The sequence below is a fragment of the Anabrus simplex genome, chromosome 1 (assembly GCF_040414725.1).
Source record: "Anabrus simplex isolate iqAnaSimp1 chromosome 1, ASM4041472v1, whole genome shotgun sequence".
In the NCBI taxonomy this organism is placed as follows: domain Eukaryota; kingdom Metazoa; phylum Arthropoda; class Insecta; order Orthoptera; family Tettigoniidae; genus Anabrus; species Anabrus simplex.
Genome location: NC_090265.1, coordinates 1,271,210,195 through 1,271,235,148, shown reverse-complemented (window position 1 = coordinate 1,271,235,148; position 24,954 = coordinate 1,271,210,195). Strand labels below are relative to the sequence as shown.

At 39.8% G+C, this 24,954-nt stretch overlaps 1 protein-coding gene across 1 annotated transcript in view; it reads left to right on the top strand.

Moving 5' to 3' along the window:
* Positions 1-24,954, top strand: part of LOC136858689 (A disintegrin and metalloproteinase with thrombospondin motifs 12) — a 477,582-nt gene that overhangs the window by 409,977 nt on the left and 42,651 nt on the right. The window contains exons 15-17 of the mRNA XM_068225727.1: positions 8,677-8,797; positions 12,398-12,521; positions 14,412-14,535. Coding sequence (XP_068081828.1) covers positions 8,677-8,797; positions 12,398-12,521; positions 14,412-14,535 — 369 coding nt within the window. The remainder of the gene's footprint in view (positions 1-8,676; positions 8,798-12,397; positions 12,522-14,411; positions 14,536-24,954) is intronic.

Sequence of the window (24,954 nt, the reverse complement as noted above, 5' to 3'; positions counted from 1 at the left end):
AGTTCCGACTCTCGCATCAAAATCGCCCATTACACTATCTCAACCTTACTGTTGACTCTGACTACATTTTCACTCAATTCTTCATACGACTTGATTACTTGATCCTCACTTGGACCCTCACATGGTGAATAGACTGAGCCAAGTCTCGATGTAATTCCTCCATCTGATAAGTCTACCTACGTCGTCACTCATTTACGTGCCTAACAGAAACTACGTTGCGTTGAATATTATCCGTGATGAATAGTCCTACCCCACAGTCTGTATTTCAATTTTTAACACCTGTTGTGAACACTTTGTATTCTATTGTCTCTGCATCGTTACCTCCCCTTACTCGAATAACATTAAGTCCAAACTGACTCAGACGCGTTCTGTTTGCTGAATCAGCCATCGGTGGGTTGTATAATCCTAACCATCTGAGCGCAAGAAGTGTAATAGTTCAGACTATACCCACTCCTATTGCATAGGAAACGGAATCCCGATTAACAGGGCCAGAAGTAGAACGTAACTGCAGTAACCACACCGCAACACATCTGAGGAAGTACTTGTCAATTGTGAGCTCAATTAAAACAGGCACGTTACACTTTTCCTGTTAGAATGTACAAAGTGCGAGGTTTACTGCAATTCTGTACAGAAATATGGAGTATCTAGTGAACAATGTTAACTCCGTGTATATTTAAAATGTTCCTCAAAATGAGATATTATTTCCTATATTTACATGGTTTACAAAATACTGTGCAAATCTTCTCAAAGCCCATTCATTTTCTTCATCAACATTTATCTAATCAGCCATTGATTCACTTATTCTTTTCACTCTACCGATCTGCCATACAGTCATTCGTCCACATGCTCTCAGACATGGGGCATCAGTTCCTTTACATGATACTTTTCTTATAAATAGTTACAGAGTAAACCGGAACGTCGAAATTGACGAGCAGACAGCCAGATGGCGTCAAATCGAAATGTCTGCAAACGGTAGCTGAGGCCATACGATTATTATTATTATTATTATTATTATTATACTTTTCTTTATGTACAATATTAAGGAACTCCGTAAGTTTGATTCTACCCCCCCTGTTGTTTGGGTAAGCGACTTTCCCTGCTAATTGAGCTTTTGAAAAGAGTATTTCAAACTTATCATCAGACGTCCGATGATATTATATATTCCCTAAATGGCGAGTAAGTTTCATCACGAGTGAAGACACAGTATAACCAGGACTGAAATACAAGAGAACTGTACATATCATACTGAACCCTTTGGTCCACTATGAAGGATACCTACCTTCCTTACCTATCAGCAAAATATCATGAGATCTGTCTCTTGGGTGGTATCGGGTTCTTCGTCACTTGCTGAGTTAAAGGTAGGGTTCAGTAATTCTAATCTATCTACTCAAATGAAAGGTCTGTTTAAAAAATATTCCAATTTATTCAAGTAATCTCTGAAGAATTAATCATTTATCACCGGTATCATTGGGATCCAATAGTGTCCACTGGACACCACAATCATTTTACACAGAGGGTCAGAACACTGGTGTGAGCCTTTGACATAACTGCCTGATGGGCATCCTTATTAGAAACCATTGTCTCAATTATTAATTAAAGAAAAGAAAGTCTGGAAATCCTTAAATTCGGCTTCCATGTGAGACTACATGTACCATCATAGTGATTCTTTATGGTCCAGTCCTCGTAACACGAACTCTGGACTCTGGGTATAATTAAGGCAGTCCAATCGGTGTGTGTCACACAGTGGTTATACGGCATGCACCTTTAATTGAATCGATGTGACCTGCGTCTATGTCATGGACCGACATCTAAACTTCTAAGTTACTTTAAAGTCATTGTGGATGATGAACGCAAGGAAAATGATGCTACGGTGGCATATGGCCCTACTCTAAGTCACTGAGGTTGATGACCCCATGACCATCCAAGTTTCTAAGCTGAAGGCTAAACACAATTAAGCCACATCGGTTGATGACCAAAGTATTCACTTTACTAACCCCAGCACATTTACTGCTCAATCAATCAAAGGTCAAATAATGCAACAACAACACTGATCACAATACTTTGTGGCAGTAAAATGCATTACCTTCGAATATGTCCCTAATCGTTACGTTAACATTTACACATTTCCCAGAAAAATAAACTAAGATTTCCAGAATGCATCTAAAGTTATTCGCTTGATTTAAAGTTATTTCAAAATACGGTTTAATAATGAAATAAATGTAAATGATTTAATGAAACCTTAATGAACAATAAATTCTATCTCCGCGGACGAATGGTTTCTTTCACAAGTCCCTACACAAGTCTTGGCGTAATTCATTTTTAATCATGTTGGATATATATCGTCGGTTGTTTATTCCTGTAGCTGGAAAAATTTACATCATTTATCTCCAGTATTATCTTGTTTCGTGACATCACACTTTAATTTAATCTATTAATAACCATTATTACTACTTGGATAACCCTGATAACTAAGTACAAAATCAAAAGTAACTCGCCGTACAATATAAACCGATTACGATGTCATATCTTGTCATAACATTTCCGTGAAGCTTTGTGCACCCCTCACAAACAAAACAACCATCATTACCATCGCTCTATATTTTGCACAACTCTGAAAATGGCTAACCTTACTCATTATATTCTAAGTTCATGGTCTCAAATGTATATTACAAACTCAATTAAACAAATTTACAGTATCTAATAACCTAGACGTTGTTCCCGGATGAAAATTTCAACTAGATCCAACAGTTAAATGTAACCACTGCCAAGAAATGCGATCTCAATTCTAACACACTACCCAAATCCCGTTATTCTCGAGCTGCGAACTCCTATCAGCTGACGGCCTCGAGACACAAACGACCCTCGTTCCGCTGTGATATGAAACTTCTGTTTCGTCTTGCCTGACTGGCTTCTAAGAATGACACCTTTAACTTCGCCGACATAATTAAACAAATACGATATTTCTGACCAACAAAATGCACATAGATATACTTCAAAATGCCCTACAATAATTGTACACGTCGCTAATTAATACCGGCGTGGATTCTCTAGTTCTACATTCCATCCCAAACATTACACAAAATCTCCCTCGGGCTTATACATATCCCGGCCCATTTACAGGCTTCCAATAACCTGATTCACAAATCCTATCTCAACTCATCCGGCAAATCTAACTCTTTCCTCAACTCGACGGCTCTCACTGAACAAAAAAAAAACTGGAATAAAAATACTTAGAATCTACGACGCATAATACGCACAAATACATTACTATTGAACATTTCGCATAATGATCTGGTATTTTCAAACCTGGATTTTCACAAAATGACTGTCAAATTTCTACTATATTGTATTATCAGTCAGACACAGTTTAAATGGACGTAGAATAACGTTTTGCTTCGTGACAAAATTCACCGCTCTACATTTATCAACCAGACAGCGCGCTTCCACTCGATTGAAAATGGGTAACCAGGGATTTCTTACATCATTTACGTCAAAATTCAAACAGAGAAATTTTACGTCAGATGAAATTATCTTAATTTGACATCACAAAAGTATAGGCAATAAATTCACTGAAATGACGATCTCCTCTGGACGTGATATCAATGCGAAACCCTCACTAATAACTTTCACATGCCACACGGCACTCGCAATATTTTAAAAAATGATCCAAGCAGATAATAAAACTTATGACCTTTCATCATATTTCTGACATTCGCCAAAAAACATATGGGTGACCAACTGCGTCATAAAAACCCATTTCAAATGTACATAAGTTTGTCATCACAAAACAAGATGTAGTAAGTGGTAAAGATGGCAAGGCTTAGATCTACGTCGGATTCCATCCTTTGGCTCACCCGCGACTTTCCGTCGCTTATCTAGCCATTTTACATTTCTGGCTGTACATCATAATATTTATTTATTTATTTTTCCTGGAAATAAAACATAAGAAAAGAAATATCCTTCACACGTGTCTCCGTTGATCGCATTCGACTGATGGTAGTTACTGCCCGCACATGAATTACTTTTACAACACAAAAAATATTTTACAACTTTCTAATACTTCTGCGGTATCTTGACCGCCTTTTTTTTTATCAAAATGAATCCACTTGGATTTAAGCCACCAGCCACATCGGCCAAAATCTGTTCGTCGGACTTAGTCTACTTTTGTCGCTTGATTTACAGAACAGTCCAACTCACTCGCTCAAGATTCAATAACACAATGCAGGGGTTTCAACATCGTGTCCCTTCTATATTTATAGCCATTACCACCTCTCTCCCGGCATTTTCCCTTTGCCGCCAAGAAAATTTGCGTACAATTTTCGACTTAAATGAACCGTATTTAAAAGAGTTTTGGATGCAACCATATATTTGTTAACTCACTAGGAGTAGTGGTCCTGAACATTTAAAATTTATGCTTATTAATTTAACTGGTTAAATGACCTCATTTGATAGGCACTATTTTCTGTCGACTTAACGTGGGGACGCTAGACACGCACGCCCTTCTGAAATAATCCACCAAAATGGCTTTGCAGTCTCAAATCTGTCTGGCTAAAGACCAATTGTCGTATAGATAAATACAAGACCATCACTATATTGCATTCACCACTAATTCTTTCATTTAATTATATTTATTCAACATAAACTTTCTTCTGTATCCTTCCACTACCGACACATGCGGATGACGTCACATCTCAGAGCGTGGGACGGAAAGTAGCTACCTCTTGTCACGTATCACTCCCGTAATGTCAAGAAATATTCATAAATGTAGTAACTTTTCATACTTAAAATTCTTAGGGCACAAAGGTCATGGGTTCATATTTCCCCCAAGACACGAGTTCCTTTCGCGCAGTGACAAGGAATTCCATTTAAACAATCCAGATGGTGAAATTTCTAATTTCGACTACTGATGAAACATGACCTTTGAACATTAATTCTTTTCTTATCTCTTCTACAGTTGCTCATCTCCTGGTGTACGTATGTTGGCTGATGCCTTCAGTTTCCTGGTAGTTCTTGGTTACTTGGTGAGTTCTCGGTTACGGGGTCGAGCTCCAGTGAATTGTAGTTGACTTATTGGAAGTTAGGTGGTTTGTCCTTCCAACTTCTTGACGAACTTGCATTCACATCAAAATGCGATGCTTCAGGTTCCAAATCTTTATCTTGTTTGTATGTCCTTGGTATAGCACCAGTATGGGACATGTCTTGCGTTTCAACACAGTCAGTGTTTGCTTCCCCTCGTTGGATACTGTCCTTCCACTTGTGTCCGGTGCCTGATCTCAGCTCTCTCAGATACTGACCTCCTTCCCTTCTTCTCTCTTCAGGCCCGTACCAACGGTCAGAACGTCTGGAATTTTCATGACTATTCCATCTTCTGTTGCCTCCATTCCTGCGATGGTACCTGCGTCCTTGATCAGAGTTTCCCTGATATTGACCCTGGTTCCTTCTCCACTGTTCACGGCGTCTATACCACTCTTCGTGATGGTATCTAGGCTGTTCCCAGATCTTTCTATCCCGGTTTGGTCTAGTTTCAAATCGTCGCCCTTCGTTCTCGTATCTAGGTGCTTGTGAAACTTCCCTATCTAGTGCATTCTCCTGGCTGTGACTCACGACGTTCACCTGATGTTCCGAATGCCTGACTATCCGTGGTGCTGATTGATGCGGATGAGTATTGTCCAACTGTCGCAATATCAATTCCGCCTGCACAGGGGTTTCGACCTTCGCAGCAATTAATACCCTCTGAACATCGGGCGGGAACTGTTTCTGGATAGCCTGAACCAGTTCTTGTTGAGTCGAAGCTGATTCTAGGTCCTTGAACTTAACCAATTGTTCAGTAAAGTAGAGAGAAAATTTAGGAGGTCCGGCAGTATTATACCTGCGAGAATACAGCTCTAGGCTTAGGTTTTGTTGAATTTCACAATTTCAAACTTTTCCCCAAAATTCTGTCTGAAATTTCTCTAAGTTATATCGGAACCCTTTAAACCAGCGTAACGCAACTCCGAAACCAGCGTAACGCAACTCCGTCTAAGTACCGTTGTTCTACAGTCCTTAGTTGCCTCCCTTCAGGTATCCTATTGTCTCGGATATACTCTCTGAGCTTTCTAAGAAAACCCTTTGGCGTCTGGGTAACACTGTCATCGAATTTCTTAGGCTGATCTTCCTTAAGCCGGATCATATTTATGACATTCGTGACGTTTTGCCCCTGAGAATGGGTAGAATTGTCAGTGTGTCCGTTCCCAGTAATATGTACGGGACTACTAGCATTACTAGGACAACTGAACGACATGTCGGAGGTGTTTCGTGCTTTACTAACAAACTCCTCTATCTTGGCTTGAACTCCCACGAGATTACTCAGTAACCCATCCAGTTCTAATTTCTGGGCACTAACTTCCCCGTTAAGTGAGTCGAACTTCTCGTTGGTCTCCTCATGAGCGGATGTCATCTCATTCTTCAAAGTAACGACTTTCTCTTGAGTATCTTTAAACTTGAAGGACCAATCTTCACTCATATCGAATATCTCCTTCGCCTGATCATTTATATCTAGTTCGACGTCCTCGATCATTCCAGCCAGTAGATTCTGAGATTTATGCATTTTCCCTATATCTTCCTGGGCTCTCAGGAGTAATTCCTCGTCAAATGCCTTAATGCGCTGGTCTATCGTCACCTTGATGTCTTCGGCTATCTAGTCTACTTAGGCATTAACTACGGTTATCTCTTTGGACAGCATATCATTATGTTCATGCATCGCTGTGAAGACCTTTGACTTGTCGTTTTTACGCAGGATGTTGAACTTCTCTACCTCTGTCTTCAGATCGGCCCTAAGCTCAGCTTGATCTGACATCAACTGCTTATGTAGTTCCCTACTTTCGTTGACGAGCCTATCGAGGTCTCCCCTAATTATGTCCTGATTCTCGCTAAGAACACGATGTAGCTCGCGAGTTTCTATGAACTGCTGGTTAATTTAATTTTTTAAGTCACGATTGTCCTTCCTAATATTCCTTACAACTATCCTGCATGTCCTGTACTTTAATGTCAACATTTTGTACGACTTCCTTCACGCATTTTAATTCTACATCTGCACTATCCAAATTTTCACTGATAGATTTAATACTCTCACTTAAGTTATCGTTGATGGATCTAATATGTTCACCTAAGTTATCGTTGATAGATTTATTATTCTCACATAATTCCTTAAATATTTGTAGAAACTGCCCTTGGGCCAATTCTGAAAACGATGGGTCATTAGTGAGCCTACGACTTCCACGACGTATAATACGAATACAGACGATAAACATCACAACATCCTCCTATCTAGCATATCACACTCGTCATGCAACATTATCTCAACAATTATTTAATAAAATGTGAAATTAAATGTTCACTCGATCAAAGTGATCAGTCAAAACACTCAAACCAGTATTCAAAAATTTGGGCAATCAATCTAACATATACTTAAATTATACCTCTCATTCAGTAGATAAATTATTCTCATAGTGGTATCTCCCAGCTTCACTCATCGGGCGTTCATCTATTTTTTTCGAGTTCATTCTCAACTCTGGTGCACGATTTTATCATCCATAACGTGGCATAGCCTCAACATTTTTTCATTTACTCTGGTACACGATTTTTCCAAAATAATAGACAAAATAAGTGACTGAATGGGTTGCTATATTTCTAGAAAATAGATCTCAGAGAATTAGAGTAGGTGAAGCTTTAACTGACCCTGTAATAAGTAAGAGGGGAATTCCTCAACGCAGTGTTATTGAACCTTTATATTTTCTTATATATAAAAATGATATGAGTAAAGAAGTGGAATCAGAGGTAAGGCTTTTTGCGGATGATGTTATTCAGTTACAAGATTGTGAGCAACTGCAAAATGACCTCGATAATGTTGTGAGATGGACAGCAGGCAATGGTATGTTGATAAACGGGGTTAAAAGTCAGGTTGTGAGTTTCACAAATAGGAAAAGTCCTCTCAGTTTTAATTACTGCGTTGATAGGGGTGAAAGTTCCTCTTGGGGATCATTGTAAGTATCTAGGTGTTAATATAAGGAAAGATCTTCATTGGGGTAATCACATAAATGGGATTATATATAAAGGACACAAATCTCTACACATGGTTATGAGGGTGTTTAGGGGTTATAGTAAGGATGTAAAGAGCGGGCATATAAGTCTCTGGTAAGACCCCAACTAGAGTATGGTTCCAGTGTATGGGATCCTCGATTCTCACCAGGTTTACCTGATTCAAGAACTCGAAAAAAATTCAAAGAAAAACAGCTCGGTTTGCTCTGGGTGATTTCCGACAAAAGAGTAGCGTTACAAAAATGTTGCAATGTTTGGGCTAGGAAGAATTGGGAGAAAGAAGACGAGCTGCTCGACTAAGTGGTATTTCCGAGCTGTCAGCGGAGAGATGGCGTGGAATGGCATAATTAGACGAGTAAGTTTGAGTGGCGTCTGTAAGAGTAGGACGGATCACAATATGAAGATAAAGTTGGAATTCAAGAGAACAAATTGAGGCAAATATTCATTTATAGGAAAGGAGTTAGGGACTGGAATTACTTACCAAGGGTGATGTTTAATAAATTTCCAATTCCTTTGAAATCATTTAAGAAAAGGCTAGGAAAACCTGCCCTGAATGCAGATCAATATTGATTGACTGATTGAACGGCTTTCTCATTTCAGAAAGTAGGATGTGACTGGATATTGGACTCCGATGCAGTAGAAGATGAGTGCGGTATCTGCAAAGGAGATGGAACAGGCTGCAAGCTAGTGGAGGGTGTATATACTGAATCAAAGGGCGATGGTAAGTTACGGGATCACATATCGTATATTGAAAAATGTTACGAGTAGAGCAAGTATGATTCTGTGTTTTAGTATGCACGTTTTCTTTCCAGTTTTCAGAGAAAAGTTATTCTGACCTTAACCGAACTTCTTTTCCCTGAAGAGGTCGATAACATCATTTGAACTTGTTTAAAAGCAATCTCCATCATCATCATCGTCATCACCCCGTTCTTCCTTCTCCCTGTGGGAGTCGGCGGTAGAATATGTTCACGATAACACCTGCCTGTCGTAAAAGCCGCCCAAAAGGGGACCCAGGGTTTTCCATCCTGGGAGCGTGAGTTGCAACCATGGGTCCTCTAGCTGAGTCTGGCACACATTTCACTTAGTCGTGTAACGCAACTCGCCTTAATCCTTCCTATTCAGCCTCCCTTAGTTTGTCAACACTTGATCTTTTCCGACCCCGATGGTATTACGTTTGCGAGTCCTAGGGAGTCTTCACCTCCTTGGTGACCCGTCCCTTTATTTTTCTGATACCTTCGTTCTTCGAAGTATCGGACCCTTCCAGTTTCCTTCTGATTATTGATAATAGTGGATCGTTACCCAGCTGCACTTCCTCTTAAAACAGTAATCACACCGGACGAGTTGGCCGTGCGGCAAGCTGTGTGCTTGCATCCGGGAGAAAGTAGGTTCGAACCCCACTGTCGGCAGTCCTGATGATGGATTTCCGTGGTTTCCTATTTTCACACCTGGAAAATGCTGGGGCTTACCTCAGTGAAGGCCACGGCCGCTTGCTTCCCATTCCTAGGCCTTTCCTATGCCATCGTCGCCATAAGATCTATCTGTGTCAGTGCGACGTAAAGCAAATAGGAAAAATAAGTAATCACCACCACCATTAAAAATATAAATATTACCATCATCCTCGAAGAAAAATCGGTGATGTTTAAATCACCAACAAAAGACGACAGGATAAGGCAAAATTGTTCCCTATATCCCTGCTACCATACCTGTGAATCTACGAGAGTGGTATAGGTCCTGTACCTCCAGTCTTTTCCGATTTGCTGAGAACAAGAACTTGATGACAGCCGGCATCCAATGAGGACATGATACAAGGAGAAGAAGATCATACCTGTCTTCAATAGCTCGGCCATATAGGTGGCCGCAATGAAAGTTTGAATATGGTGATCTGTCTGTTAAAAGACAGGCTCCTTAGCAAGTAAATAGTTGTAACCTAATGCCTGAGTGCACCATGCTCGGTAATTTTCAGCCGTTACGAAACCGTGGTAAATCATTTACCGTGGTATGGTCGTAAAAGCAGTGCACCATTACTATCGCTTGGTTTCGTTACCGCGGTTTCTTGACGCTTGATTTGATCACTATTATTCTCCTAGGAAGAAATTGGAAGTAGTATTCAGAATGCAGAGATAATTTTGATAGCCACTTGTCTTTTGTTCGTCCAGAAGGCAGTGATCGTTTTAACAGTCACTTTTCTCTCTTTTGCATTTCTTGGCTCTGCTGTAACAATGTTCTGCTGGGGGAAGTGGGATTTTGAAAAGGAGAGATTTACATGGAAAACCTCCATCACCCAAACGAAAACATCAGCAATTTATCCCGCCTCGAGACTCACTCTCAGCCAAGATTCGTGAAATATCGTGCTCTCATGAGGTTCGAATTGCTCACAGTTTGCTCCTTTAGAGAGGAATAAACTTTCCTGTTTCTAAACACCTCTGAATTTTTACCTCCGGGAGACTGTCCAGCGCACCCAATACACCAGGGAACCCTGCTATTCTGGGAAGGCAACGAGCTAAATAGAAGATTGACAGCCTTCCTTAACCTCTCTCTGTCCCAGTTGCGTAAGTTGTAGTTTAATGAACTATGGCGATAATGAGGCAACTACATCGGAAACCTTATGCATTATGCGGCATACTGTTGTTCTGCTAACATCACAGGCGTCACCGATCACTCCTTGAAATGTTCCAGTTGCATAGAACCGCAGTGCTATTAGAAGGCGATTTCTAGGCGATATCGGATAGATCCTCCTAGTAGGGCATTCCAATTTTTCGCCAATTATATCTAAAATATAACTCACTCTTTTCTTTCATAATCGAAATATTCTCCGGAACAAACCATCGCTTAGTTCTTCAAATAAATCCCGCCTCTTCTCTTACTCTCCCTTCATCTCTTTCACACTGATTAACATACTGGAGACATAACCTGTACTTGTTAAGCTCCATTTAGGAATCTTTACCACAGAACAAAAATAAATAAAACCTTACCACGGTTTTCTTAGATAACCGCTCCTTCACGGACGGTAAAGATTACACCGCTATAAAACGTCGGTAAACTCGAAACCGAGCTTGGTGCAACAGAAATACGACTTTATCCTTGTAAATTATAAAGTTTACCGCGGTATTCCCTTTACCGAGGTTGGTGCACTCGGGCATAAGAATGACATTTGTGCATAAGATGTGAAACACGTTACGGCTACTACAGAGTAACTTCAAGATATTCGTTGTATTCCTGGAGAGCCACGGTAAACACTGTATTACGTCTCACCGCCTGGCGTAAGTATAAAAAGAGAATTAGATGTCCGGACTCGAAAGTAAGCAAAGTGCGATGGACCCTGTAAAAAAACATGGTTTTCTATGGTTTCCCATTTCACAGCAGGCAAATGCAAGCCACGATTCTCAACAGTGCCGGGAGGTCCCGGTAACATATGAGGAATTTTTGGCCTGTCGACACAATTAGGTCCTTGAGTGCTAGTGCTTAATATATTTATATCTAGAGATTGCAGTGATGTTGATAATTTGTGGACTGTTACTACAAAATCGCACTGACCAGGATATAGCCTGCACCCCTCAAAGGGGTGATTTGAGAGAGAATATCCTTACGTCTCCAATATCGAAGATCTTCGGTGTCATAATTGCCTAGTTTCTTAATCAGTGTTTTTTGGTCTCAGTGAGCGCGCCATAGAATTTAGTAACAGTTCTACGACTCCTATGCTAGGGCAGTACTTCAGTTAAGGCTGCAGTCGCTTCCGTCCTACCGTATCATCGCTACAAGATATCTGTGTTGATGTGACATAAAACAAATAGCAAAACAGTAAAAAACAACCTGAATTTCCGAAATCAACCTCAGTGATAGTGAGCGTTTGCGACTTATTCATGGATGTGCCAAAGGAGACACTTGTGAGGAACTGATGTAGCGTTAATTGGAAGTGGATAATTGCAAGGAATTACGCGACTGCGTAGTATTAATACAGTTTCACCACTTCCAGCATCTTTTAAAATATCGGCTTCAAACAAGAGGTTCTTGAAAGAAAGTCTTCTTCTGCGAAGATCAATTTTTGTGCAGTTGAGTGTGCACGGATAATGACAAAACGCTAAAATAAATCGCGGTTATTGAAGTATTTGTCCACTTGCCTTAACAGTTGTGCACGGGATTACCAATCGTCACCTAAGCCTTTTAACCATTCCTTGTGTATGTGTCTTTACCCATATAGTTCGATACCGACTATCTCATTCTCTACATAAGGTAACAATTAAGTGACGACATCACTTCCGATCTCTCTGTAGTGAACTGTAAACTTATGGATATGTATAATAAGGCAATTTTCTTTACATAGGTTACCAGAAGATTGCCACTATTCCAGAAGGAAGTACCAAGATAAATGTCCTAGAGGTTAAAGCGTCAGGTAACCTCATCGCCGTGACCGATTCAAGTGGAAAACACCTTCTTAATGGCGACAAGTAAGTCTTCCTTTGAACTGTAGTTTAGCTTATTACACTTATAATGGGTACCTTGGAATGCCTAGCAGGACAGAAAGTAAGTACCTAGTTAGAGAAACGTAGGTTGGATTCCGTCTCAGCAAGTGTATCAGAGGTAGAGTGTCGGACATATGATCTCAAATACGCGGCATTAATCCCCGTTCATGTCATAGGCATAAATTTAAAGAGCAGGGAAGTATGTTGACGTGTTCAGCACCTGTGATGGTGACTTCAAATTATTATGACTATTATTATCAGCGGTAGAGTGTCGGCCTCCGAATCCCAAGATAGCGGGTTCAAACCCGGCAGAGGTAGTCGGATTTTTGAAGGGCGGAAGAAAGTCCATTCGACACTCCATGTCCTACGATGTCGGCATGTTAAAGATCTCTGGTGACACATTTGGTGTTTACCCGACAAAATTCATTAAATCTCAGCCATTGACGCCCAAGAGAGTTTCGGTTTACTCGGTCTGCCATCTAGTGGGGGCCTAGAGTAAAACGGAACGTCGAAATTGACGAGCAGACAGCCAGATGGCGTCAAATTGAAAATGTCTGCACACGGTAGCTGAGGCCATACGATTATTATTATTATTATTATTTTTATTTTTATTTTAATAAAACTTCGGTGGTAACATATAATAAAGTTTGCTGTCTCAGTCAGAATTTCGGATATTTCTGACTATAAGACAGCTATCTAATTACCTTCTGTACTTTCTCTCAGGCACCGTACGGTAGAATTTTTGACTCCAGTTGCTGAGATAAAAATTGAAATAATACATCACTGTACAAAATCAACCATAAAAGTTGTTGAATTCTCCATTACGTTTTACTCAAATGAATAACAGGATTTTTTTATTTTCTTAGTGGAAATTGTCTCTTTCCATTCAAAAAGTTGCAATTCGTAACTTGCCCGTTCAACCCTGTACCTCTGCACAGACGAAAAAGAAAAAAAGAAAGAAAAAAAAGGAAAAGAGCGCATGGTGCTGTATAAATTCCTCGCAGGTACACTTTTCTACTATAGATATAATATTAGTTGTAGATATCCACAGGCATTTTATCTACATGGGAGATGAATGATATTTCTATACTAATTAAAATTAAGTCTGATAAAATATTATAAGAGTTAAAGCATCCAGTACCATGCATTCGGTTTTTTCTTCATTGACCGTACATTGTAGAGTGTCAGTTTTCTTTCAACGTATAAAGAAAGGAAAATTAAACCGTATCTGATAATAATAATAATAATAATAATAATAATAATAATAATAATAATAATAAAAATAATAATAATAATGTTTTATATGTTCCAGTTACTACTTTGACGACTTTTTGAGACGCCGAGGTGCCGAAATTCTGCTTCACAGGAGTTTTTCCGTGCCAGCAAATCTACTGTGATATTTGCAGGTGCTCAAATACGCCAGCCTCGTTTCAGTAGATTTATTGACACGTCAAAGAACTACTGAGGGATTAAATTCCGGCACCTCGGCGTGTCCGAAAACCGTACAATTGGTCAGTGTGACGTAAAGCCAATAATATTATTATGTAGAATTCCGCTCCTAATCTAATTACTTTCGTTTGAATAATTTGAGCTTCGTGAAATGTTAAGTTGTATACAGATAATTCAATAGGAATATATTCCAGTAAGCTACATTTCCACCGACACTTACGTCGGTGACTGGGGTTTGTGCCTCACACTCCGCACTCTGCTCTTCTTGGGAGAAAATCTGGAGAAACCTGGACCATTTTCCCATAGCCTTTGCACCCAATGATATTCCCATCTCACCACTGATCGCATTACAGAATTCAAGTTATAATTTCAGTAAATGCTTGAATGTCATATAACGTTTTGCGGTCAAAATTTCGTCTGTTTCAGGAAAGAACAGCCTGATGGCCAGTACTCATTCGGGAAAGGTGTCATTGGTGTGTATACCCATGTGGAGCCACAGAAAGAAGAGTTAATCATCAAAGGGCCTACAAAGCAAGAGCTTATTCTTCAGGTTTGAATATATACCTTCTTATTTTGTAACATCAGTGAGGTAATGGGCGATATCCAAACGTTACAAGCGATTGTTTAAATCATTTTTTTTAATTGATTAAAGCTGCCTGACCTTTTCCACGAAATTACTGATAATGGTGCCAAAACTGAAAAATTCCTTCAATAGCGGTTAATATAGAACACAGATTTGCATAGAAAGGCCAGTTAAACATCATTGCACTTCCCACTCAGGAGGCCTTCCCTCTTTTGAGATAATAGCTTAACGAAATGACGCGATGTTTAATTGGAAACCATGGTAGAGTGCAAAAGAACGAGAGAACGGCAGACTCACAGACTGATTTCATTGAAGGGAGATGTATGAAAGCACGAGGACGAGAGCGTGAACGCCTTGATGATTGTATTGGTCGATGGAACCATGGAAGGCCGATAGATCGCTTAAGGGGAGTATAAAAAGTGTTGATGGTAAAAATTATTATTATTTTTGGAAATTGTTATTTGGATTTTCTTCATTGCTTCATTGATTTTGGATGACTGCAAGTATTTATAAATTTTAAAAACCTATTACACTGCACCAACCGTTTCTGGGGATTTCATGGGCACTCGGTCAGTTAAGACAATATATCTCGAGAACTATTTTCTCTAGAAGGCAGTAATTTATCTCGATTTATGGAAAACATCCTGCTACACAACTTGGCTACATTGGCTGCTATGATACCACTTCCTATCTGGTGTATATGTGGTAAGCAACCTGGTAGCATCTATGTTTTGAAAGTGGCATATACATTTTCAAGTGTGAGTTCTGAAGAACTACGTATATTTGTAAATGTTACCCATTTTCTCAGAAACTACTTAAGCTAGAGCTCTGAAATGTTTACCTCTCATTAACAGCATTGTTTTTATGTATCTTCAATGGTAGAAATACCACACACAGTTTGATCTCAAATATCTTTTAAATATATTTTTTTAAATTAAGAACTTTACTTTAAAAATCCATACCATCATTTCTGATAAAGGTAGAACCAAGAAAGTAGATCAATAAATGTATAAGATGTGAATATATATTGAATCCAAATGGTCCATATCATTGGCATATTATGTTAATAATCGTATAAAGTTACGGGAATAATGTAATAAAGTTACATTAGAAGCCGGATATATGTTGTAATCCCGCTTGCTGAAGTTAGTAGTCCAATAGTACATGTGTCAGGGTCATTATATTGCACAAGAGAGAAGCAATGGAATCTTTCACGTTAGAAAGTCTGCGACAGAGCTACTCAAAAATTACGTTGGTAGGACTTCTGAGCAGCGAATCAAAGTACAGCGCGCTAGAAGCTGAGTAAGAAAAAAATGGACACCAAGATGAAAGACCCACTACATTGGTAGAAATCCGCAGGGAGACAGTGTAGAAGAAGATACAGACCTCTACGTAGTTGGATAAATTAAGACGAAATATCCTGGTAAATTATTGTGATCTAAAAATTTAGCTATTAAAGGCAGAATGTTATGCAAATGATCAGGGGATTTCCTGAATCTACGCCATGAGGCAAGCGCACGAAGGAAGCCACGCGATCCAGGAGATACGCACTCTGCTATGTGATTCGGAACGGCTCGGACGTAGAGGCATGGTCGTCGTCGCGGAACGTGGATTGGGCTTTTCTCAACCTAATACCTACAAAATTGCTAACGCATAACTGAATCAGCTGGATTTATTATTATCAGAGAATTTGGAGTGTAAATTGCTAAAAGTTTGAGATATAAAGTATCACGTGTATAAACTGAGCAGTAACTAAAATGGTCTGAAGTTGCGGGACGCTTTGCAGTGCAACTTGTCGGAAATCGCGGAGTTTGCAGAGACAGAGTATTTACTAAACTGTGACAGGATTGTAATGTGTAATTGTGTATAATTTATGTATACATTTCTTTGTGTATTTTAGTGTAAAAGCGTGAGTGATAGCGTGTGCGATGTCGTACAGAATATGAGTCAAGACAATGGACATCAAGAAAGGCATATAGGTACACGGTAATGCTACCGTTATGATGGAGTGAACCAAATAATGGGGGACGACCTGAGGGCCCAAATGCTATATGGATGACCATAGAGTGGCGCCGGATTTCGATAAGTACCTCCTGATTTATATTATTTCACATATGGATGTAACAGCTACAGTTAAATTTGAAAATAATTTTCTCGCATGAAATGGTTAAGTTCAATATTTTACTTTTCAAGTAGCAAGGGTTAGCTACATACAGGTAGTTAATTTCAATACTGATGCACTGGGGGAAGTGAGTATTTGTATAATTGGAAACGTGTGTTGAGATATGATCTTCTATAATAATAAGAAACGTGTGTTGAGTTATGATCTTTGAAAAAATATGAACGTGTGATCTAAAATGATGCTCGTGTGTGCAAATATATTAACTAAATAGATGGCATTCAGAACGTGCTTGTAGTTATTGGGGTTATGGTTGTGATACTTTGTGGCATGGTGCATGGATAACCTTCATCGTCGAGAGAAAGAGAGAGTTCATTGATACTAGGAAGCGGATATGAACCAGTGACCAGTTATGACGTTACAGTGGATAGTTAGAGTTTGTTTCATCAATAAGTGAAATCTATATCTGTCAAGTAAATGAGAATGTGCTCTTAGGAAATAGATATTCTGTTATATACTTCATTTTGTGATTTAGTTAAGCTTAGCTTGGAATAGCACCTTTAACATTCAACGCTAGTAGAAGGTAACGAGCCAGTGATATTACGGAACGAGATGTTTGAATATAATGCCGGCAAATTAAGTAAATTGTTTCTCGATAAGTTACAATGAATCCTGGTGAGAGTTGAACCAGTGGACATGTGAAGCGTGTGATATACGTTTTGTATTGGAAGCGTTGTATGCTAATGAATAATTGATATTATAACCCAATGGGGGCTCAGTTATACGAAAGATGATTTTGAGAGGAGCATATGGAGTTAATTTTTTTGCTTTGCCAAAGAGTTTATCTTTTTATTTTAATAAATTTATGTTTTCACCAATTACATTTATCTTCTCTCTTATCCTTCCTGTTCAATATTTTAAGATTAGTTGTATGATTCGAAGATATCTTACCCGTTTAGCGACCCTGGAATTACTTTTCCGGAGTAGATATAATGGACAGTTCTAGCGCCACCTCAACCTCCGGCTCTCAGGGGCTCGCTCCGCCTCCTCCACCACATCCCGGGGGGCCTTCCCAGGGGCCCCCTCCTCTTCCCGGGGGCCTTTCCAGGGGCCTCTTCCTCCTCTCGCGGGAAATTTGAATTTTGGCGCGAGATTTGAATTTGTAAACAAAGCCACGTGCTTTTTAGACAGTTGTCATCGAAAACAACGCATCGCTAACCTCACTGCTACCATCTTGACGAGCCTAAACCTCAGTGCTGCCAACTTAACCTTACTAGCGCGAGATTTGAATTGGTAAACAAAGCCACGTGCTTTTTTGACAGCCACGTGCTATTTGACAGCTATCATCGACAACAACGCCATTTGAAACATTCTATTTGACAAGCTGCCATCTTTAATCAACAGAGCACCGTGATGCAATCTTTAGCTACATACCTTTGAAATGTGGTGGCGGGCAATTTGAAAAATTACACAACCTTAGTGCTGCTATCTTTACGGTACTGCGGGTAATTTAAAATCCACGTGCTTTTTGACAGCTGTCATACGCCATCTTGCATCGCTAACCTTAGTGCTGCCCTCTTTAGCTACTTACATTTGAAATGTGGTGGCGGGCAATTTTTACGTGACAGCTCTCATCCGCCATCTTGCATCGCTTACCTTAGTGCTGCCCTCTTTGCGGCACTGCGGATAATTTAAAAAATTACGTCAGCTGTCATCCGCCATCTTGCATCGCAAACCTCAGTGCTGTACTCTTTAGCTACTTACCTTTGAAATGTGGTGGCGGATAATTTGAAAAATTCCGTCAGCTGCCATCCGCCATCTTTAATCAACAGAGCACCGTGTTGCTATCTTTACGGTTACTACCTTACGCACTTAGTAGCGGGTAATTTGAAAAATTCTAAACAGCTGTCATCCGCCATCTTTAATTAACAAAGCACCGTGCTGCTATCCTTAGCTACATTGTGCTGGTGGCAATTTAAAATTCGATCTAGATGCCATATTTAATCTACTGAGTACCGTGGTGCTATCTTTAACTAGTACTTTTGAATTGTGGTGGCGGATAATTTTTAAAAAATCCCGTTAGCTATCATCAACTTTAATTCATTTGCGAACCTAACCTCTCATCTACCATCTTGAAGGAGTCTATTCTTAATTTACAACAAGATGCCCCTCCCGACGCTAATTACTACTTAGAGGTTACTACAGAAGATGACGGTGGATGTTATGGCTACCTCCCCTACTACCTCTACCTCCTCCTCTCCTACCTCCTCCGCCTCCTCCTCCTCTGTCAAGGCATAGCTTTATCGAACATGCATCGCCAAGGCGTGAGTGTGCAGTGATAACATCATTGTACAAGATTAGACTTGCGGATTACAAAAGAAACATAACAAGACTAAAATCGAACTCGGTACTCGATGTTGTTAACTTCAACATGTGATTAGAACATTGATTGATGTGTTGAGAACACTAACTAGAATCGGACATGGTACTCGATACAACATGTGTTTAGAACATGTTAGGGGATACCTTTGTTCTAAGAAAATTAGAATAAAACATAACAAGACTAGAATCGATGCTGTTAACTTCAACATGTGATCAGAACATTGATTGATGTGTTCAGATCACTAAACAAGTAATCAAGACTAGAATCGAACACGGTACTCGATACAACGTGTGTTTAGAACATGCCAGGGGATACCTTTGTCCTAAGAAGATTAGATTAAAACATAATAAGACTAGAATCGATGCCGTTAACTTTAACATGTGATCAGAACATTGATTGATGTGTTCAGATCACTAAACAAGTGATCAAGACTAGAATCGAACACGGTACTCGATACAAAATGTGTTTAGAACATGTTAGGCGATACCTTTGTTCTAAGAAGATTAGATTAAAACATAACAAGACTAGAATCGATGCCGCCAACTTTAACATGCGATCAGAACATTGATTGATGTGTTCAGATCACTAAATAAGTGATCAAGACTAGAATCGAACACAGTACTCGATACAGCATGTGTTTAGAACATGTCAGGGGATACATTTGCTCTAAGAAGATTAGATGAAACATAACAAGACTAGAATCAAGGCCGTTAACAACATGTGATTAGAACATTGATTGATGTGTTCAGATCACTAAACAAATGATCAAGACTAGAATCGAACACGGTACTCGATACAACATGTGTTTAGAACATGCCAGGGGATACCTTTGTTCTAAGATCAGATTGAAACATAGCAAGACGAGAATCGATGCCGTTAACTTCAACATGACCGGCGAGTTGGCCGTGCGCGTAGAGGCGCGCGGCTGTGAGCTTGCATCCGGGAGATAGTAGGTTCGAATCCCACTATCGGCAGCCCTGAAGATGGTTTTCCGTGGTTTCCCATTTTCACACTAGGCAAATGCTGGGGCTGTACCTTAATTAAGGCCACGGCCGCTTCCTTCAAACTCCTAGGCCTTTCCTATCCCATCGTCGCCATAAGACCTATCTGTGTCGGTGCGACGTAAAGCCCCTAGCAAAAAAATCTTCAACATGTGATTAGGACATTAAATCAGATTGAAACGTAACAAGACTAGAATCGAACACTGCACTCCATGTTGTTAACCTCAACATGTGATCTGAACATTAACTGATGTGTTCAAAACACTAAATAAGTGATCAAGACTAGAATCGAAAACTGTACTCGATACAACATGTGTTTAGAACATGTCAGGGGATACCTTTGTTCTAAGATGATCAGAGTGAAACATAGCAAGACTAGAATCGAACACTGTACTCGATACAATATATGAACAGAACATCGAATGATGTGTTTAGAACATGATACAACATGTCTGGGGTATGTCTTTGTTCTAAGAGAAAAAAAGAAGGCTAGAATTCTGAACAGCTTGCGTAAGATAGCGATTGTTATAACCTCATTTTCCTCTTCCTGCTCTGTCAAGACATAGCTTTATCGAACATACAACGCGATCTTATGCATATCATGTATTTAACTCGCTCAGTAAACGATATATAACTTCAATGATTTGCCTAGTGGGAAAATAAAAAACACACTGTGCACATACTGCGTAGCTAACTCACTTAGTAAACGATATAGCAACACTTCAATGATTTGCCTAGTACGAAAATAAAAAACAGTAAACGGTATATTAACACTTCAATGATTTGCCTAGTGCGAAAATCAATAAACCATACTGCGTATCTGACTTGCTCAGTAAACGATATAGCAACACTTCAATGATTTACCTAGTGCGAAAATCAAAAAACCATACTGCGTAGCTAACTTGCTCAGTGAACGATATAGCAACACTTCAAATGATTTGCCTAGTGCGAAAATAAAAAGACCATACTGCGTAGCTAACTCGCTCAGTAAACGATATAGCAAAACTTAAAATGATTTCGCTTGTCTTGTGCGAAAATCAAAAACCATACTGCGTAGCTAACTTGCTCAGTAAACGATATAGCAACACTTCAAATGATTTGCCTAATGCGAAAATAAAAAACATACTGCGTAGCTAACTCGCTCACCGCACTGCTAAGATGCTTAGTAATTGCAAATACACTAGAACACTAATATACGTTATGTAAAAAAACATACTGCGTAGCCAACTCGCTCGTTTACTCGCTTAGTAATTTCAACACGACTAGAACACTGATACATGTTACTCGAAACACACACACGGACAAGAATGTCGCGAGATACTACATACTTACATGTTTAAAAAAAGGGAGAATGAAAAATCATGAATTATTTGTACGCATGTTGTCTCCTCCAAGTTGTAAGAGCAAATGGAAGCAGTACTGTGAGTTTCTGCTTCGGCTGGCGAACGTAAGCGGCATGTTATCTGAGCAAAAAAAATGCGCATGACCTACACGCAAGTCAGACACAATGATGGATACCGCGATTCAAATCCTGACAACTTGTGCCAGGGCACCCGACCAGATCCTTATACATGTTGCCAGGAAGACTGACGATCGCGCAGGAAAGGGCTAGCAGCGGCTAGCCACCCCTATCATTTGCTATTTTTAAGGCTGCCATGATTTGCACACACGGTATTTCGTGATCCTGATCGACCCAGTTTAAACATATGGTCTTACACAGATAAATACTCCACCACCTCTGGTTCCGCTGTCTCTCCTTTACTTCTTTACTGTTCACATTCCCGTTCAGTCATGACACCATGCAAGTGACAATATTGACTAAGTATGATTCAATAAGATTCCAAAATTCAATTTCACTTTTTCACGCTTTGATAGTTTACCTGTAATAGTCTTAAGGTCTTGCCTTACATGTTCATTGCTCATCGTCAATTCCAGTTGGAATCCCACGTCCCACTCTAGCCTTTCTCATCATTGCCGGCACGATTCTGTGACTCTCTCGTTTAGATTTCGTAATCCGAAGCAGCCTTGCCTGTTCAAATGTCCATCCGGCCTGAAGTCACGTCTACTATACAGCAATCCGTCTCCGCATACACCAAGTCCAGATATATGTACTACTAGCAATTACCCGCTGCTTCGCTCATGTGGATTTCGTAATTTTATCAGAGTAATCGCTCCTCGGCATTGTGCTAAGAGAATATCTGAAAATTCCTAAAGTATAAAAACTCGCCCAAAAATTGAGTTTCATTTACCCCAGAACTTGGGCTAAGACGACCATGCGACATATAACTCTACATGTGAGAAACAGTCTTCTCTCAAGTCAAAAAATGAATACACGTTTCGGTGACGAGAATCTAATTGTGATGGGAGACTGGAACGCAGTGGTAGGCCAAGGAAGAGAAGGTAGCACAGTAGGAGAATTTGGATTGGGACAAAGGAACGAAAGAGGAAGTCGGCTGGTTGAATTCTGCACTGACCATAATTTAGTCCTCGCCAATACTTGGGTCAAACACCACAAACGACGGCTGTATACGTGGACGAGACCTGGAGACACTGGAAGGTATCAAATAGACTTCATTATGATTAGGCAGAGATTCAGAAACCAGGTGTTGGATTGCAAAACTTTCCCAGGAGCAGACGTGGACTCTGACCACAACTTGTTGGTCATGAAATGCCATCTGAAGTTGAAGAAATTGAAGAAAGGAAAGAATGCAAAAAGATGGGATCTAGACAAGTTGAAAGAAAAGAGTGTGATGGATTGTTTCAAGGAACATGTTGCACAAGGACTAAATGAAAAGGCCGAAGGAAACACAGTAGAGGAAGAGTGGAGAGTCATGAAAAATGAAGTCAGTAGGGCTGCTGAAGAAATGTTAGGAAGGAAGAAAAGATCAACTAAGAATCAGTGGATAACTCAGGAGATACTAGACCTGATTGATGAACGACGAAAATACAAGAATGCTAGAAATGAAGAGGGCAGAAAAGAATACAGGCTATTAAGGAATCAAGTGGATAGAAAGTGCAAGGTAGCTAAGGAAGAATGGCTGAAGGAGAAGTGCAAGGATGTCGAAGGCTGTATGGTCCTGGGAAAGGTAGATGCTGCATACAGGAAAATCAAGGAAACCTTTGGAGAAAGGAAATCTAGGTGTATGAATATTAAGAGCTCAGATGGAAAGCCACTTCTAGGGAAAGAAGACAAAGCAGAAAGATGGCAGGAGCATATCCAACAGTTGTATCAAGGTAAAGATGTAGATAATTTCGTTCTGGAACATGAAGAGGTTGTTGATGCTGATGAAATGGGAGACCCAATTTGGAGGTCAGAGTTTGACAGAGCTGTGAGTGACCTAAATAGGGACAAGGCACCTGGAATTGATGATATTCCCTCTGAATTACTGACTGCCTTAGGAGAAACCAGCATGGTAAGGTTATTTCATTTAGTGTGCAAGATGTATGAGACAGGAGAAGTCCCATCCGATTTTCGGAAGAATGTTGTTATACCTATTCCCAAGAAAGCCGGTGCTGACAGGTGTGAAAACTACCGCACTATTAGTTTAGTATCTCATGCCTGCAAAATTTTAACACGTATTATTTACAGAAGAATGGAAAAACAAGTTGAAGCTGAGTTGGGGGAACATCAATTTGGCTTCAGAAGAAATGTAGGAACACGCGAAGCAATCCTGACTTTACGTCTGATCTTAGAGGATCGAATCAAGAAGGACAAGCCCACGTGCATGGCATTCGTAGATCTAGAAAAGGCATTCGATAATGTTGATTGGACCAGGCTATTTATGATTCTGAAGATGATAGGGATCAGATACCGAGAACGAAGAATTATCTACAACCTGTATAAAAATCAGTCTGCAGTGATAAGAATCGAGGGCTTTGAAAAAGAAGCAGCAATTCAGAAAGGAGTGAGGCAAGGTTGCAGTTTGTCCCCTCTCCTTTTCAATGTTTACATAGAACAGGCAGTAAAGGAAATCAAAGAGAAATTTGGAAAGGGAATCACAGTCCAAGGAGAGGAAATCAAAACCTTGAGATTTGCCGATGATATTGTTATTTTATCTGAGACTGCAGAAGATCTCGAGAAGTTGCTGAATGGTATGGATGAATTCTTAGGTAAGGAGTACAAGATGAAAATAAATAAGTCCAAAACAAAAGTAATGGAGTGCAGTCGAACGAAGGCAGGTGATGTAGGAAATATTAGATTAGGAAACGAAGTCTTAAAGGAAGTAGATGAATATTGTTACTTGGGTAGTAAAATAACCAACGATGGCAGAAGTAAGGAGGACATAAAATGCAGACTAGCACAAGCAAGGAAGAGCTTTCTTAAGAAAAGAAATTTGCTCACTTCAAACATTGATATCGGAATTAGAAAGATGTTTTTGAAGACTTTTGTGTGGAGCGTGGCATTGTATGGAAGTGAAACATGGACGATAACTAGCTCAGAAAGAAAGAGAATAGAAGCTTTTGAAATGTGGTGTTACAGAAGAATGCTGAAGGTGAGATGGATAGATCGAATCACAAATGAAGAGATACTCAATCGAATTGGTGAAAAGAGATCGATTTGGCTACATTTGACGAGAAGAAGAGATAGAATGATAGGACACATCTTAAGACACCCAGGACTTGTTCAGTTGGTTTTTGAAGGAAGTGTAGGTGGCAAGAACGGTAGGGGTAGACCAAGGTATGAACATGACAAACAGATTAGAGCAGATGTAGGATGCAATAGTTACGTAGAAATGAAAAGGTTAGCACAGGATAGGGTGGCATGGAGGGCTGCATCAAACCAGTCTATGGACTGACAACAACACATATTTTTAAAGGAGATTCGAAATACCTATTCCCACATTTGTAACATACTCAGTTTTTGAGATATACATTAGTATCCC